This window comes from Notothenia rossii (assembly GCF_949606895.1).
Source record: "Notothenia rossii genome assembly, chromosome: 7".
Lineage (NCBI taxonomy): Eukaryota > Metazoa > Chordata > Actinopteri > Perciformes > Nototheniidae > Notothenia > Notothenia rossii.
The window spans coordinates 18,081,939-18,101,303 of record NC_136905.1 but is presented as its reverse complement, the minus strand read 5'-3'; the positions used below and the strand labels follow the sequence as shown (position 1 = coordinate 18,101,303).

Below are 19,365 nucleotides of genomic sequence, written 5' to 3'. Positions count from 1 at the left end.
TGTGTGTGTGTGTGTGTGTGTGTGTGTGTGTGTGTGTGTGTGTGTGTGTGTGTGTGTGTGTGTGTGTGTGTGTGTGTGTGTGTGTGTGTGTGTGTGTGTGTGTGTGTGTGTGTGGCGGCCTTGAGAGAAGGCAGCATATTCCAGTCTGTTGGACACACTCTCGACAGGTATGATTTCAATGAGGAGAATTTAGAACCTGCACTACACCATATCTGGACAGACACCCCCTAACACACACTCTCCCGAACCCACCTACCCAGGCATGTCCCTCCAGTGGTTCAGGACGAAATGATTGAGGGATGGAGAGGAGAAGACTGAAACTAGGCAGAAGATAGTATAAGGGAAGGATGGCTCTTTTTTGGCAGCAGTCACATGTCAATATCTTCAATGTCAAACAATATTGAATCAGCTGGCATCACTAAAGAGCATGTATACACACACATTTGTTTAAATACTCTGGTCTGCTTCCTCTCAGACAAAAGCCAAACTTAGAAAGTAACAGAGGAAGTGAGAACAAATGTAGGCAAGGAGACAACCGAGCGAGCAGAGGGATTGGGAAGAGGACGGAGGAGGAAGACTCCTGCCTGTGTTTGATGAGGGCCTCATCGATGCTACAGATCTCTGGGAGTCTCCATTCAGCGGGGGAGCCATTCAATTATACCTACCGCTCCGAGTCCTCCCGCAACAATGTTAGCACATCTGTACCAAACTGAGATTGGATTAAGTATTCCGGCCTCATGGGGACGACTGTCTTTTAAGTTCTGATTGGCAATCATTTGTCACACTGCTGGACAAGTTTAATCCAGCCCCAAACTTGTACCTATCAGCAGTGACTCCTTTGATTTATTTGACCTTGATTTACTGAGGCATGCATGCTTTTTTTGGCAGTTACACACACTGACAACCACGCAATCCAATCAGCCACCTGTGGTGTTCTACTTTGTGATCGTTGAGCCCTTAGTCGTTTGAAAGAATACTAAACAGATGTCCATGTGAGCCCTCTAGGTCAAGTCCTCAGATGCTCCTTTCTCACATGTTAGCATTCACATGTTAGCATGTTTTTACATGATGAAGTAATTAGGAAGCTCAAGAATCTTTGAAGAAAGTTTGTGTTTTGGTATTTTTTCTTTTCTCTTTAAGTCTTAATGATTTTGTATCTAAGACTTAAAAGGTTATGTAAGGTCAGGTGATATTATACGATCACAGTTCTTTAAAAGAAAACTGAGAAAACACACATTTCCAGTTAAACGGCGTCGGAAAGATATGAATTAGTTAATAAATGAAAGGATATATCTTGAAAATTGCCAAAATTAATCATAAATCGGATTCCTACTGTTACAAAAAAGGCAAATAAAATCCCACTCGTCACCTAGCATTTATATGTGAAACTGTTGTGAGGCTTGCTACCTGATGAAGGTCATTTAGCTTGAACTACTTTCTTTCAACATATGCTTGAGGGTCTTTATTATGAAAAATTAAGTAAAGGATCTTTTTCTTCTTAACTCGTCTTAGTATTAAGTCACTACAGAAGTCACTAACAACATTAATGGTGCCTGTGTTTTATTCAAGTGTCTTTGTTCGTTAGGCAGTGAGCCAGCATTCACAACTCCATGTGGTATATTTGGCCAATTTCCCTTTGTTGCAGAAACATTGTGTGTTTTCAGCGTAACTCCATGCTATAATCCTCCAGCCTCTCCTTTCTCCTCAAAGTCTGCCATCTTACCCACAGCAGAGTTAGTTGGTACTCTAAGCTCTGGTTACAAAAAGGAATGGTTGCTCTTACTGTCAAAGTGTTTTATCGATGTACAGTTCTCCAACAGGCCAGCCAGATAGCAGGCAGGCAGGGGTTAACGCTGTGGCATTATGTTGCCCATGACTGATTTATAGGCAACATACTCCCTCTCACACACTCTCTGATATGATTTTACAATAGTGACATTGATCCAGGCCCACTTGATCTTGCTCTTAGCTGTTGCTCCCCCGCGCTATCACCCTCCGCTCCCTGGTGGCCAGACTCTGCAGCTTTTAACCCCGACTACCCCTCGTCTCAACTTATAAACCCTCCCATCTTTCTTTCCATCGCTCCGTCCCCCGGCGGGTCTGTAGATATAAGTGTTCTTTGTGCTCGTCAGATTTGTTATTGTCGATGAAGCACCCCGCTCCGTCTCTCAGCTCTCGCTATCAGCTTCAGCTAACCAGGTGTCGCGATCGAGGGACACGACACAAAATGAAAGGGAGGCAACTCTTATCTTCAGTCGGAGTGGATTTTCAAGTTCACTTTTATGTAAAGCTGTTTTTAAAATGTAAATATTTATTGTATTCTCTTACGTCTTAAAGCAGGAAGAATATGATCGTGACTGGTGTAGGGCTGTCACACCAACTTTGCACAAAGGAGAGGGCACATTCCAAAACACAGTTTATAGCCGACTGCTTCACTTAAGTGTGAGTCACAGCGAAGACAATTTATGGATTTTGAATTGGTTGTTTGAAACAATTCAGTACATTATTTAATCAACTTGTACACATCAGCACATGTAGCAAAGTGGTTGATAGACAATAATGTTGACACTGTCTGACCAGTAAAAAATCATATATAATGAAATACAAGTCAATACAATGTATTTTTTTTGTTTTTCTCATAACATATAATGCTTTACTTTCAATTAAACCAATCCATCCTCAGGCAATTTGAGGGTGACAAATTGCTGTTTCACTTCTAATCATATCATCCATTTTGTTGGTTGCTGATTAAATTAACACCTTGCACTAACATGACACAGTATAAATAATGAAGATGTAGTTGTCTTGAAACAATTTAAAAACAAACATTTCAGCCTAAGGATGAATGTCTCATGAAATTAAATAGCTTTTTAACATTTGCAGCACTCATTTAACCCACATTTCTTGATCCGAGGCATTTCTAGGAACTTTTTTTTGTTCTTCAAATCCATAATCAGTGATTCACTCCCAAGAGACACCTCCTGTTGTTTTGGTCTTCTGGAAGCAGAACATTTTGCAAAACCTTAAAAACGTCTTAAATATCCCACCAACTGGATATATTTCAGTACAAAGTGTGTGGATTTAGTGCAATTGGTTGGTTTTATTACATTTTAAATATACTTCTTTTTTTTTTTAACCAGCTTTCTCACCAACATACATTTACTATAGACTTGTCATAGCATTAAAAAAAAATCATAGGTGTTTCTAATACCATTAATGATGTCCCTGTTCAAGTACTATAAGTGCAACAAGCCACGTAGAAAAACGTTATTCACTACACCACTGAACAAAGATTATTGGAGACATTAATATGCACCTTGCTACTAAAACCCAGTTTGTCACAAGTGCGCACAAAGTCAAGTATTGCATTACGACCTACAGGATTATTCCCCAAGGCACATTTATTGTGTTCATGTAAATGTATGATTTAAATCGAGCTTTTAAATTCCTTCAGATTGTTTTAAAGTCCAAGGATTCCCACCGCTCCTTTTACAGGATACAGACTCACTGTTAAGACACACTTGTTCTTCATGACCTCCCTCTTTATTGTTCTACGTGTGTTCTGTAGGTTGTTCACCTATAGATGTCACCACCTCAAATATGAAATGTCGGCAGATGAGATGCTTTGATATCTCACGCAGAGATGCATAAACAAACCAAAGCAGGCGCACAAATACACACACATGCACAGCGGGAATCCTAACGCCAGCTTTTATCTTAGAGAACTGATTTACTTTCAAATTACTCAAGATGCTCGGAGTTGCCCTCCCCCTCATTTTTCTCTCTTTTTTTCCACCATTATCCCTTCATCTCAGAGAACTTGCTTTTCTTTGGTAGCGTACAACTCTCCCACCGCCTTTCTGTCTTCTCCATTCTGGCTCTCTCTTTTTTACTCAATTTGCATTCACGCCTCCCTGGTGGAACTAAACTCATCCCTCACTCGTGTTCTTTCTCTCTCCCTTTTTTTTGCATTCACTATAAATATAGTTCCCTTGAAGCATTTCCCCCTTTTTTTCTACCACTAATACCCTCTGTAGGCTAGTTAAATGATGTAATGAGAGAAAGTGAAGAGCAGAGAGGAGAGGAGAAAGAGAGCAAAGGATGAATGTTGAACAATTAATCTTCCCTTCATGTTAGTCTGAGCGATAGGGATGAGAGAAATGGAGAGGAGGGGGAGTAAGACAAATTCAGGCAGGATTTGAAGAGAGCGTTAAGGAGTGATGGAGAGAGGGACACATTGGAAACAGTGTTTCGATCTTCATTTAATAATTGAATAATAATCCCCCTTGAGACATGACCTAGAACTGGGAGAGAGGAAGAGAGGCAGCATCAGAGTGAGAATGACACACTGCTGCCCCCTTGTGATTTTATGATGTCACCACTTTAACATATGAGCGTGTGTGTGTGCTCACATGCTCATCAGCGTGTGTATGATTTACAACTGCAACCTGTCTCTGTCACACAGATATAGGCCTGTGTCTGTGATGGGGAGGAAAAAAAGGTCTTTGGGCTGTCAGAAAAAAATCTAAATCTATTTCACTTTGTCATACACACTACACTACACACACTCATACACTCGCAGAGACAGGTTCAGACCTTATCTTCCTGTCAAGACGAGATTTTTTTTGGGGCTGACGTTGATTTATGAGCTTCGGGGGGGGGGGGGGGAACGCGGTGAGGACGTTGACGTCTGACGTGAGCGCAATGTTGTGCTCAGGTTGATGTACGAGCGCTGGGGTTAGGGGACAGCACTGCGCTGACACCAGAGGTAGGAGCGGCGGCCCTGGGGCCCTCGGCCCGTACTGAAGAGCCAGCTCCGCATTCTCCGCATGCAGCAGCCCTGCAGCCACAAATACACACACTCTTTCACACACACCTGCTTTCTTTGTGTTATTAATAACTCAATAACTCTCAAGTAAAGATTTATTTGACCCTGGGTGAACATTCAAGCTAAAACGCATGCATCCGAAACGCAGTATGCCTTACGCTGACATGTTATGATGTCTCTGCAGTGATTTATGTGAGTGTTTGGTTAAGGCTAAAGAAATCTGTGTATTTAAAAATATTAAATATTCCACACATCATTTGGAAATAGGTGACAATAAGCATTCATGTTAAATGCTAACTGCTATACAATAAAACAAAAAGTGCAGCTACAATTAGATTGCACTACTCGTTGTTCCATTATTTACTGAAAATATTGTGTGTTATGTGTGTAGTAGTGACACATTTTTTATTATATTGTTCATTGTAGAAACCCCATACTATGAAAAAACATAATCATGTTTTGCACATACAAAAATTCTAATTTATACTGCGTGTTGTACATCTTAATTACTTTAATTGCTCTGTGTGCTAAGAACTATGAGCTGCATTCAATGTATGTTTTGGCAATATAAATTATAATTATTGTTATTCACTAAGGCTGATACATATTATTAGTATCCAGGGGCAATTTAGACATAATACTTAAAATCTGCCTGGCTGTTATTTCCTCTCAAATTGAACAAACATTTAACGATTATCCGAGGGGGGGAAAAAATCAAGAACACGTCCAATTATGATCTGTCGACTCTAGTTAATTCAAAATTGCCTGTTAAAAATTAATAGAAAATGCAATTATTTGTAATGTCTAAATGAAACACTTTCAATGGTTGTAAGAATGATTGTAATGATACAAAATGTATATTCTGCAGCGCTGTGTGTATATGAATTCTGACTGTTTGCCCTCTCTCTGTGTGTCCAGTCTGCGTAGGGAGGGCTACACGATGCAGGTGAACGTCAACGACTACCTGGACATCTACTGCCCTCATTACAACGACAGCCAGCGCATGGTGGGCACCGGCGAGCAGTACATCCTCTACATGGTCAGTTACCGCGGTTACAGGAACTGCGACCCCCAGCTGGGCTTCAAGAGGTGGGAATGCAACCGGCCCCACGCCCCCCACGCACCCATCAAGTTCTCCGAGAAGTTCCAGCGCTACAGTGCCTTCTCGCTGGGATACGAGTTCCACGTTGGACAGGAGTACTACTACATCTGTGAGTGGAACCAATATCATGATGAAACGTATCAATATGAAGCTGTCTTGAAGTGGAAACCAAAATATATTAATTGCAGTAAAAGCTTGTGAGACTAGAGCCGTAATGTGACAAACACGCACTGTAATTATTTGGGGGATTTTGAGTGAATTTAACGATTAACTCAGTTAAGACTCTCCTTAGGTAATTTCAGAGTAACAAATTGTTGTTTCTCATCTAATCAAATCACCCTGCAGTAAACCCAGGCTCGTACATTCTGTTGATTGTTAATCAAAATAACTTACAACACTTCGTGGCAATATGTCAAAGTAAAAATGATTTTTTAGCGTTTAGAAGAATGCATTCTAAGAAGTAATGTTTAAGATAGAGTGCTGCACTCTTAACCTACATTACTTGAAGGAGACGTTTCTAAAAACCTTTAGTTTCTGCAATTCGGTAATAAGAAAGCTGATCGAGACACAACTCATGTTTGTTTGGTTTTATGCAGGCTTGTTTTTGAAAAACCTCAAAATGCCTTTATTTTTTCAATTACCATGTCATATATTCAAATTGTAATGTTCAGTCATAATGGGACATTTGGTTATATAAGTTTGTATTAAAGACAATTTCACTTTTTTGGCAGTAAGACAGAATGCACAATATCAGCAATGAGGCTTTTCCTGTCCTCTCTGTAGAGGAACATGTTATCTTTATAATAAATAGTTTTAATTATGATATATTATAGAATACAATATTTTCTATAATATATCAGAAGTCGATCAAACTATCAAATTTGATGATTTATTTTGCTGAAATGTGCTGTGTTCAAAACACAAAAGTTGTCTCAAAGCTGCCATTTCGAATTTCTGTGCCATTACTCTCTGCTGCATTTAGTAACCTCCAATAAGAACACCTTGTGAACTTACCACAGTTGCTGTTTTCGGAGAAACTAGAACTGATGCTTCTTTCCTGCCATACAATAAATGCAGGCCTATTTTTAGGAAAGGCAGTTGTAAATCACAAACAGTTGCTGTATAATTGTAGCTTGTGTGCTCCAGTGCCTTCTGCAATAGTAAAAATAACCCAAGCGCAGCGATGTAGAGAACGTTTGATGTTATGGATAAAATTGTATGTTAACTGTGTTTATTTTGAACAGTCCCGTCTGGCTGATAGATGTTTCATGAGGTCAGCATCAGCGCCGATACTGATCCAGTTTGGATGGGTGTTTTACTTCTGATATCTCGTTTACATGTGAAGCAGCAAAGCCCAACTTTTGTCAGTTTTTTTAAAGCAGACCACATAGCTGAAAGCATTACACGCATGTGAACACACATCTTTATGCATTCTGTGTTTTTACAGCCACGCCCACCCACCATCACGGCCGCAGCTGTCTGAGACTACGAGTGTACGTCTGCTGCTCACGGGTAAGTGTATGTGAGTGTGTGTGTGTGTGTGTGTGTATGTATTGTATGTGTGTGTGTGCGAGCATTAGTGTTTGACCTATAATGCAATGCTAGGACGTGTTTGCAGACAGTACCTGCTTCCATCTGGCCACTCTACCCATCTGGCAGGCTACGGGCTCCCCACAAACCCCCCTACACACACACACACACACACACACACACACACACACACACACACACACACACACACACACACACACACACACACACACGCTGACTGCATACAGATGCATACATAATCTAAATACAGTCTAAAACAGGCAGAGCTATTAATACTCCTGCTGAGTTTCCCCTGCAGCATTTTCGCTCGCGGCACAGAACCCCTCTTGCTCCTCTTTTTTTCCCCGCTTCTCTCTCTCTTTTTCTGACTCTCTGTTCTCTCTCTCCCTAGTCCCCATCCACAACAGCAGAGAGGAGCAGCTCCAGCTTTGAAGGCCCTCACCCCCGCCTCCCCCCCCCCCCTTCTCACCTCCTCTCTCTATTCCTCCCTCTTTCAGCCCTCCCCCCTCGCCCCCTGTCAGAATCCATTTATTGCTGTGTGCGGTCAGTGGGTGTCTGTGTATATGTAGTGTTAACCTTTCTATCTCGCTCTCCTGCCTTCCTTCAATCTCTCAACCCTCTCTCTCACACACACTCACTCACACACACTCACACACACTCACACACAGACTTTGATCCCTGGCCTGTCCGTCCCTTTTAACTTCCATAGCCCTGTAGTATTAACCTCTCTCCCTTTCACCCCCCTCCATCGCTCACCATCCCTTTTCACACACTGCCTCGCTTCAGTTTGATCTGCCTCCCTTCACCTCCCATCTTTCAGCCTCCTTTTCTCTCTCTTGTTCTGCTGGTTATGTTGTGGCTTGTCAGTCTGTCTGCTCCGGGGTATTTTCTTTAACCCCTGCACCTTTCGCGTTGCTGCTCTCTCACATGTTTCTCTGAAGATGTCAGGGTGAATCTAATTAAAATCTTTTGGTTTGGAGCAGTGGTTTAACCCATGCTGTCCCACCCTCTCCGTCCTTCTTTTGCCGCCTCACTCAATGACCTCTGTGTCTCTCTTTCAGCCTCTGACGTGGATGACGAGCCAGAGCCTACAGAACCAGACTACACGCTTAGACCAGGCCTAAAACTGGAAGATAGTGGTGAGTCACGCACACACGTAGTCGTTGAGTAAGTGTGGAGCACTTACATCCGGCCTGTCTGGATTCACAAAAACAGACACTCGTGTTTGTCATTCAGATCATAACAGCCTCAAATCATGGCAATTATATGATACACACTTTTCAAGGTGCCGTTAAATGATTATTAATGTTTTATTCTTACTTTGAACAAATCCCATAAACTAACGTATGTCAATGTGTCTGTAGCACTTTCTGAAGAGGTCACACACATATTAGTTAATCCTTCTTTAAAGCTCAGCGATTAAAGCAGGGGTGGGGAACCTTTTTCCTCTCAAGGGCCATTTCAATTTTTACAACATCCTCCGAGGGCCGTACAAATTATTGAACTCAACGTCTGCTTAAAAAACTCAAATCACAGCCCATTCATTTCGCGTTTCTTTCATGCTGTGCAAAGAAAAAGCAACCTCTTTATCCAGATATTTGACCATGACCCGCACATGCATGCCCCGTGGCATGACCACCAAAACAGAAATATATGGACACAAGATGTGTGCAAATGTATTTAGTTTCATATCCATGTGGATATGATTTAAGTGGGGGGGAACGTTTGACCTCTGTCATTGCCAACAAAGGGTATATAACAAAGTATTGATATGAACTTTTGTTATTGACCAAATACTTATTTTCCACCATAATTTGCAAATAACTAGGAAGATTTTTTTTAATGTTGAAGTTAAAAGCATCAATCTGGTGCACTTTGAGAGTAAAATTAATAGATCTATGGATACATCTCCGGCTCATCCGGCCCGGAACCGCGTTCTGGTGCTCTCCGTTAGAACTACACTCCTGTCAGACGAGACATATACCAAGTGATGACACGTTAGGCTCGTGTTGTGTTCAAAGACCCTGACCTTGGCCAGGAAAAACAGGCACTCGCTTGTTATTTTGCGGTCTAAATTTCTTGAATTTTTTTCTTTTTTGCGTGTGTTTATAAATTACCTGGAGGGCCGTACCAAATGTTCTCGCGGGCCATATACGGCCCGGAGGCCGGAGGTTCCCCACCCCTGGATTAAAGCATCTAAAAATTATATTTAGTTTGTTAAGTCACATCTACATTTGCATCTCTAAACAAATATCATTATTTGAATCAGTAACATATCATCTTTATCTGTTCTTTACTGCCTTATATTTGATTAATAAGCATGTAGGCATCTTTTAAAGACGATATTGTGTCCTTGGGCAGAAATTAGAGCTTATTTTTCTTTCCCATCGATTTCTGTCAGGCTACATTCAATCATGACTACATCCCCTAATAACAAAGTCAGGTTAGTCTGGGCAGCATATAATACCGGTGAAATAAATGAGCAAATCAAAATGTTTAGTGATTCAAAGCTTCTCCCATTTCTATTATGGTAGCTGGAAAATTAGAGGGCACTTATCAGACAGATTGTAGTAATCAAACGTACGATGAAGATTTAAATATAGGGTGGACAAAAATATGAAAATGGAAAAAATATTCCCTACCCAACCCTGATGTAAATTACGCACTTGTCATTTGATGGGATTTATTGACAATAACAAAAGAATAACATGCTGTAAACTTTAAATGTTCGTATTTGACGGCAGAGAGAGCAGTTCAATCACCATGCAGCATCAAAAGTCCAAAATGAAGAGCTTAAGTTAAATGTGGCATTTTCAAAAGACTGCTTCAGCAGAGTTAACTTCACAGCACCAGCTGGCTTGGCAGGCTGCTGATCCCGCTAAACAACTACATGCATATTCATCTCACACTCGCCATTTTCACCCGGATATGCAAAGAACACAGAGTTTCATGATGAATTGCAAAAAAGAAAAAAGAAGATATTTATCAGATTTCCTGTAACTTCTAAATCTTGTGCCCCCTAGTTTGTTACGAAACCATGGGGAAATCATGGCAATCATGCTAAATCTGTTAGCACTGGAACTGTATAAAATGTGGCAGCGAGTTAAGGGGGAAGCAGAGCAGTAAATCAATAAGTGACAGGCTTTGGGATGATCATGTGCTTGCTGCTCAGTGTTATGAGCAGCACAATAACAACATGCACAGATAGCTTGGCCTAGCTACCCGTTACGCATTCAGACATGTGGGGATCAATCATCATCCTGTCCTGCTTTCACACACCTCTCCAAGGTAGCTTGTAAAATATGGTTCTGTCAATGTGCACGCTCGCATGCGTGTCTGTGCATAATAAATCAGTGTGTTCTCATAACTGTCATAAGAAAACTTATCACTGTGGCCAAGGCAGCATGTTGTTTGAGTATGTGGAGATACCTCTCTTATTTTTCTTCCCTCCATCATTCTTTCATCTTGTTTTTTTCCCCTCACCCCATCTTCTTCGTCCATGCCCTCCTCATCCTCCCGCTCTTTAATTCCCATCCTCCATTTTTCCTCCCAGCGCACAAGTAGAAACGCAGTGGAGGGGAAAGCCACCAAAACCAAGTTTATTCATCTTTTGATGTGTGAAATTAAGTTTTTCTCACTTCTAACATTTTAGTTTGATATTAATCTTAGGGTTATCAAATGCACGGATGTTGTCACAGTGGTGTGAGCTATATAATAATAATAGCTTTCATTATCACAGATCTAAGTAAAGTAACCCATAATTGTGTTTGTCTCTACATATACTTTCTCATCACGTTTCCACGCCAATTGTGCACATGACTTTATTCTCCGCACGTATCAAATAATAGAATACATATAACCTTTAACTGAAAATCAAACATTGCCGAATAAATTACAGGTTACACAGAAGAGCAAACGGAAAAGAAAAAATGTTATTTCCACAAAAGAACAGTTGAACAAATAAAGAATGTGAGCTACATGAAAATACTGCTAATATGAAGTGAACTACTGAAACAATAGCAGAGCACAAATTACCTCGGCTCCTGTGGGTCATTTTCACCTGTAGTGTTCTGTGTTCTCAATTAAATTAATAGGATAACTCAAGTGGTTGAAGAGGAAGTGAGGGAGCCAGCAGGGAGCTGTGAAATTAACTGAAAACAAAGAAGCAGAGCAGTTTCCTATTCCCCTCCCTCGTCCTCCTGACTGCCGATTAGACTCATCACATCATAGCTTTAATTACTCGTATTCAATGTTCACACAAACACGAGGCAATGCGCAAACTGCTCCGTTCAAATCTGCCTGATTACCGTGTCTGAAAATGTTCAACTAAGCTGAATGTTGCAGGCTCTCTCCCCTTCACTGCTCACAGTTTATTTCCTGGTCGCTGCCCCTTTCAATCAGTGTCTGCAGCTCAACAGTGGTTCCCTCCTGAATACGGCCTCTAGTATTAGATTTCATTTAGATCTCATTTACGACACAGATGGAATGGTGCTAGCTGGTCCCCGTGCAGCCATGTGATTACTGATGTCTTTCAGTGGGAGGATACTCATTTACCAGCCCTGTTGGCTCAGGTTACTGCATCTGACGATCAGGTCCGGAGAAAATCTTTAATGGGGTTTATTGTCTTAATTAGCACTCCGTTAAGTGACAGTGTGGATTGGTTAGTTTGCCACTGAAACATCAGGCTGACTATCGGTAGGCAGAGCGCAGCACCAACTAACTGTTGCCTCTGCTTTTATTACATTTATTACTTTACATCCAAAAAGTCTTATATGCTTTGAAAGGTCCCATATAAAGGTCTTGAAATCATATACAGTATGTAGCAAACGTTTATAATTTAAGTGTCAAAAATACATTTGTGCATTATATCTTGCAATATTGTTACCATCGACAATCAAAACCCAATGCTCTCAACAACATGTCATCAACTTCAGATCCTTATAAGCTTCTAACTACTGTTAAAGGAAAGTGTACATATTATATCTTGGAGTGGCACATTATTCTTCCTTTAGTATGTCTATTTTTTAGGTTGCTTATTAAGGGCATGACTTGCAAGAATATTCCATAATGCAAAAATGAAACCAAAAGCATCATGGAGCTGAAAAAGTTGTCTGCATGTATTAACTACTGCATGTATCAACGATTCTGATATGGAAAGCCTACTCATTTGTTGCCTCCATACAGGTATAGTCAGAGTCGCCAGAAGGTGCAGTGTAATAACACACTTTATATGAACCATCTGCCGGTCAGATGACTAGACATCTTCAGGTGTTATCTCTAAAATCTCATTGGGCAGAAACATAAAACTAGCTTTTTATTTGATAACAAATGGCCTGTCGAACAACCATTAGTAATGTTCTGAATAATTGACACTGACACCCCGCTCATTTTACATGTTAAAGACTAACCACCAGTCACAAAGAGAACTACCCAGCATCTTAAACAGTTGTCTACTGTCCTTTGTGGTTCTGCAGGAGTCTTGAGTCGAGAGACATGACTATAAACCAGTCAGGGAGGGGCTATTGAAAGATACTATAGTATCAATGATGTCTCTAATCCTCCCAAACTTTATGGGGTTGCAATAGTTAATCACTGGATTGACCCTCAAATGAGGACATTCTGATTCGGGAACACCACAAGTCCTAATGTCGAACATCCCCACATAGTTGCCTCAACACCTGTTGACAACTATAATTAAAGATAATTATTTTCACACACTTTATGTTACGAGTGGCATGGATTGTGTAACAATATACAGGTGGTTCCAGGTCTATCATTAGACATACATAGATAATAGAGTCTGGGGTATTAAAGTGCCATATTTATATAGTTTTGTATAAAATGTTTTATGATCCTAAATGCGAATTAAAAAATATTGTATGTGAGAAAAGTAAGAAATACATTATATTACATGCATATAGTTTTATACTTACGCTCATACAGAAAACACTGCAGTCAATTAGCTACTGACACACACACACACACACACACACACACACACACACACACACACACACACACACACACACACACACACACACACACACACACCCCACACTAGGACAGATACTCATAAACACAATCAGAGACTAAAATATCCCCTTGTTCTTGTCAACATGACATTCAAATTCATAGACGCCTCTAGGTGTCTGAGCTTTCTAATTATCAGGCGGATGTTGTCTGCTTTTCTGTTCCAAAATGTAGCTTGCACAAATGCGTGCACACACACCCACCCACACACACACACACACACACACACACACACACACACACACACACACACACACACACACACACACACACACACACACACACACACACACACACACTGAAATACACACAGCTTACTCGTTGATGTTTGGCGCAGGAACATGTCAGAAGGTCATGATGCACGTCACAAGGCTACTGCACAAACATTGCACCAATAACACGTGCTGATAATGATGTCTTTATCTGTGACAGCTAGTGAGAGACAGTGTGTACTGTAAGTGTGTATGAGGCGCTTAGATCCACACTTTAAAACCGGTCTTGCGAGATGCTCCGCAGTCTGCTGTTTTGTGTCTTCAAAACCACATTTCTATGTCACTCAGCGCAACAGTAACAGTGTCCTGACCCCCCCTGCTGCTTGCTCGGTTACAGAGCGGTCAAAGCATTTAACCTGAGCTCCACTGCTGCATAGAGCTCATTAGATTCGCCTGCAGAGCATACCAGAAGAGGCCATCTCTTAAACCAGGTGTCAGCCAGTCATTACTCTGCTGTCTGACCCCCAGAGCAGCTGGAAAGCTAGATATGGCATCGAGTGGAAACACTGAGAATCTCCCCACTCCACCATTAACACAATGGCTCCTAATCAGCATCAGCCGTCACGTGTATAGACAGAAAATTGTGCTTCTGTCTGGCCTCAAGTCTCATTAATCAACTGATTTCAGAGGGTGTGTCAGGCCGCACGTGTGTCTCATAAGTGTTGGCGTGCTGAGAACTGTCTGGTGTTTTTTGCACGACTAGACTCAACGCAACAAAGGACTGCATACTATTTTTAGGTCATCATTCGCCAGGTGTACACGCAGGGGGGTTTCCTTATATACGGTGTGTCTTTGTTAAAGTATGCAAGTGTGTTACAACAGCGTGTCACTTTATTAAAAGGATAAGAGTTTCCTGATAACAGCTGCAGCAGTCTGTAATGGCACTGCTGAGGTCTTTGTAGTAGACTTGTTATATTTCAGTGGGAGTGTGTAGCTGGGCTGTAAGCTGCCTTTTTTTCAGTCAGTCAGTTTCATTAAAAAAGTGTTTTACCAAAAGCCCTGCTGTGTAAGCAGATTATACCACAATAAGAAGCACAGATAGACTTATCTTCCCTTTCCTTGTACTGTAATGAGTTTAAATGAAGACATTACTCTGCTTCATCCTCTTCTTTCTCTCCATTTCTGTTTTTCCAGATGAATATAACCCTTTCATTCCCAAACTGGAGAAGAGTGTCAGCGGAAGCAGCCCGTCCAGGGATCGCCTTCTCCTCACCGTGACGATGCTCCTTCTGGCCGCTCTCTTCATCTCCTAGCAACGGCCATCCCATCAGTGTCACCATGCCAACTAGCCTTGGGAGGGTGTACAGTATCAGCGGGTGGGGGAGTCGAGGGAGGAGGGGGGAGTCAGGAAAGAGAGGAGAGTTAAGATACCACAAATAGAGCAGAAGGCGAGAGGAGCAAGAAATTAGAGTTTTCAAGCATCAGTGTGAATGTGTATGTGTGTGAATGTGTATGTGTGTGTATGTGTGTGTGTTCAGCTGTGTGTGGTTTTAGTGGAGTTGAAAGACCTTGAGACACAAACTGAACCGTATGTTTTAAAGTCAGCCTGTGCATACAGATGCAGGTGTGGTTGAGTGTGTGTTTGTGTGAGTGTGTGTTTGTGTGTGTGTGTCCATGTGTGTCTGTGTGTGTCTGAACAAGCCACAGGTTGAGCTTGTTGAATCATGCACACCACACAAAGCATTTATACACCAGGAGAGGCCGGGCTGAAATCCTAGTAAAAAAAAAAGCATCAAATCCACCCAACCAATTGAAAACCATTTGAAGACTTTCCCCTGGATGTGATTGGCTGAAACACTTCCTTAGAGCTAGTTGCCATAGTTTCTTGCAACAAGAATTAAACTGAACTCAAATGAACTGAATCAGATAGATTTAATGAAAACTGAACTGAAATTGCCTTTTTTGTTGTTGTTGTTGATGTTGATGCTGGAGACTTTTCCCAGTCCACGAAAGAAAAAAGGAACCAGCTGATGAACTGAGCAGGTCCTGTGTAGGAGACTAGTCGAAGTAGCTGATAGTTCATAAACACACCCTGGGACTCCAGACGCCAGTGTTTTAGTTTTCATCTCTGGTGTCTGCCGTGTCATCCTGTGTTCACCATCAGCTCGTCTCTATGGAAGGGGCTGGACGGGGTCCTGGGGAAACACAGAGCATTTAAACAATGAAGCATTCACTCAAACAAAACAAAAAGGGATTTACTGTAGATGTGCCATTGACACGGGGGGTTTGTTGATGTTTTAAGTTGCTGTGTCACTTTTCTGTCCTGTATTTGAAGTACCGAGGTTAAGGAAGAACACGATGGCTACAGAGCAGCCATGGAAACACGCAGCAATACTGCCCTCCTCTCAACACACTGCAGGCTGTTTTGAGGAGAGCAAGAGGAACAGGGACAAAGGAGGAAGGACAGTCCCTCACACAGGCGTCTATGAGTGGGTCCAGTCCTGGACAATAAGCAGCCCTCCACTGATCAATGTGGCGCAGCAGCCCGCTCCACCAATGCCATCTCTGTAAACCCATTCATCAGATGCCACATGTAAACAGTTTTCTGTTACTGTTTGATTGTTAAGTGTGCCTGAAAGAGAAAACATATGTCTGAGTGTGCCACATGTGTGTTTGAGATTGAGAGAGACTATTTTAAATGGTACTAACGGTCAGAAAATACATCCACATTATGTACATCTTATACGTATGAAAATGCAAAAATAAAATAAAAATAAAAACACAAACTAAAGCAACAAGTAATATACAGTACATAAAACCAAGTGCTTTGGTGGGGAGCTGCGGCGATTCAAAACTCAAACAACTGTACCAGTCGGTTGCTTCAGAATAGTTTCCATAGCAACTAGCACCTTATTCACCATGGTTACCCCACCCTGCCAACGATGGACTCTAGTAGGGCATGGCTTACCATAGTAGCTGATAAAAACGATGATGATGGTGAAGATGATTTTAGTGATGATGAAGACCTTGATGGACTGAGCTGACCGGCTCACCCACCGGCATGTGAGGCGTTTAAGTACGCGTGTAAATGTCATAACGGACAAAGAATGGAATAACAATGTCTTTACATTTGGCAAGGTGAAATGTATTGTAAGCATTTTTACAAACTTGAAGCTCAGTTTCCTTGTGGTTGTTTTTTTAAATCTTGTTTTTTAATCTTTTATTTTTTAATTGCTGTGCTGAATTTGTAGTTGTCTTGAGGGGGGGTTGGGGTTGAGCCATATGTAAACCTGGGCTGCACTGTGTGAGTCTCTTTGTAAACTTTAAGGTTAAGCTATCTTGGGTTAGTATGATTTCCAGAAATATTAATATTGACAAATCATTTATAGCTGTGGTTCCCATCCCTTTTTTTTCTAGTGACTCCTTTAAAGGACAGTTCATCAATCATACACATAAGGATGACTTTACTCATGTTGTCAAATGTTTCCTGTCACACATAGGGAACTTTTTAAAATCTGAGGAAAAATAGACCTACTGTTCAACCAAGGGATGATTATACTTCTTGAACAGGTCAAATTATCCAGTCATCTTAATCAGAACCGGAAAATCATAAGAAAAAAGTCAAAAATCATAGCAGATATTGTGCGGTAGAATTTCAATGTTTTGCTTAACGATCCCATGACTCGTCAGATTTGTGTCTGGGTTAAGTCGACCAGGTTGGGAACCACTTATAAAGTTTTATTTTCATCAGTGTGCTAGTAGTTCTGGGTAACCTTCCCCAATGGGTTTTGACAGTTAGCTAGATTCCTTTCTCCACAAAACTTTGGAGAGCACACATTTTTTAATGAATGTAGCTCCTGTCACATCAGACAAGAGTTTATACCTTTGGAAAAAAACATTGATCATGTAGTTTAGGAGCATCATTGAAATCAATACATTAGTGTGTTAAAGACCCAGTATATATGGCTCATGATGGAAGGGTTGTGGGTCCTGGTGTGGAGGGAAGGGTTTCAAACTCTTCAAGAAGTTGCACTTAAGAACTTAGACACGAGAATAAGAAAGTGTGTGTCCGTATGGATGGATGTGTGTGTGTATGTGTGAGAGAGAGTGAGTAAGAGCCTATTTCTGTTCATCACTTCATCTCTGTGTGCAGAGCTTTAGCATCAGAGGCTGTCTGTGTTAGTGTGTGCTGATGTCAGTGTGTACATGTGTGTGTGAGCAAATGAATGGGTGAGCAACAGTCTCTTTGTTTCTGCTCTTCCTGTGTGTGTATGAGCGAGAGAGTGTGACCGAATGTTGTCTGGCAAAAGAAAAAAAAGCATTTAATAGTGTTGGAAACAACAATTACAATCATGTTTACCTTTCGACTGGAATGACTTTAAATGAACTTGAAAATAAAATGTAAAATGAACAAACCATTACAGAGGTTATAACAATGATCATGATAACAAAATAATAAGCTTACAAATATTACTTTTAACAAGATGTGTGTTTGGCTCTTTATTTTTCTCCCTTTTCCCCCCTCTCCTGTCCTTTTCGCTCTCTCTTTGAGGATCTGAATAAACAGAAAACATGCATGGAGCTAATCCAAGACAGCAGATGGAGAGGTCGCAGGAAATGTTTTTCCTGGAATATTCACCTCTCTATAGATAATGTTGTTTGGGAGCCCCCAGATGTGATTTTCCATATCAAAGTTGGTGTGGCGCTCTCTCCCTCATGTGTAATACCTTTACACGCTCCGATTAGGAGTGATAAGTGCTTCAATCACCAGCCTCACATTTGAATGACAATGGGCCCGACCTGCAGTGTGTACCTGTATGTCTGCGCTGGTGATTGAAGGATAAAACTGCTTCTAATGTCAGAGCGAAGCCAGGCTCACTGATCATCTGCAACAGGTTTTTGTTGTGCCAAAGATATCTTTGACTGAGTGACAGGACGGCACGAGGAAGAAGATCGACAGATAGAGGTCAAAGTAGTCATGTTCACATCTACAATGTTCTGGCAGCAAAGTCAAACACGTTGAGGTTCGGGCTTTGGAAGCAAAGTAACCATAGCTGAAAGTGTAATGATCAATACTTAATAGTCTTCGAAATGGTGCTTTGATAAAGGGGGAAAAAAGTATCCATAGGAACTTTTCAAACCAATCTTTTGTTTACCATCTTTATCGTACCAGTCTACTGTACATCTAAATTCAAAGAGTATTTGCTATTCAATCACATTTTTTTTGGCTAACTTGTTATTTTAATGATACAGAAGTTCTGATTTGTCTCTGACTGATAAGGGAGGAATACGTTGGAGGATTTAGTCAAGTTTGATGCTTTATTAATTTAACACTCATTTAGTGTCTTTTCAGGTTTATAAAAAGGATGTAGATTACATTTAAAAAGTTCCATGAAACCATATTATCTTTGTATCAGTGGTAGAGGGATATGGGCATTTTGTTTGCTTTACTGCAATGACGTAGGGGAGAGTGGGGTAAGTTGAGCCATTTTTTTGTTATGATGTCCTCTAAGGAGAAATGACACATAGTAAAAATGAAAACACACACCTACTGTATAATTCAAGATGTCTCCTATCAATGGCAATGATAATAATTAATATTTGATCAAGGGCAGTGAAAATATTACTTCTTTAAAAAAAAA

General features: G+C 41.0%; 1 protein-coding gene across 1 annotated transcript in view; it reads left to right on the top strand.

The window, feature by feature from the left end:
• Positions 1-17,105, top strand: part of efna3b (ephrin-A3b) — a 49,744-nt gene extending 32,639 nt beyond the window's left edge. The window contains exons 3-6 of the mRNA XM_079641395.1: positions 5,747-6,039; positions 7,378-7,446; positions 8,543-8,620; positions 14,918-17,105. Coding sequence (XP_079497521.1) covers positions 5,747-6,039; positions 7,378-7,446; positions 8,543-8,620; positions 14,918-15,036 — 559 coding nt within the window. The 3' untranslated portion in view covers positions 15,037-17,105. The remainder of the gene's footprint in view (positions 1-5,746; positions 6,040-7,377; positions 7,447-8,542; positions 8,621-14,917) is intronic.
• The last annotated feature ends 2,260 nt before the right edge of the window (positions 17,106-19,365 follow it).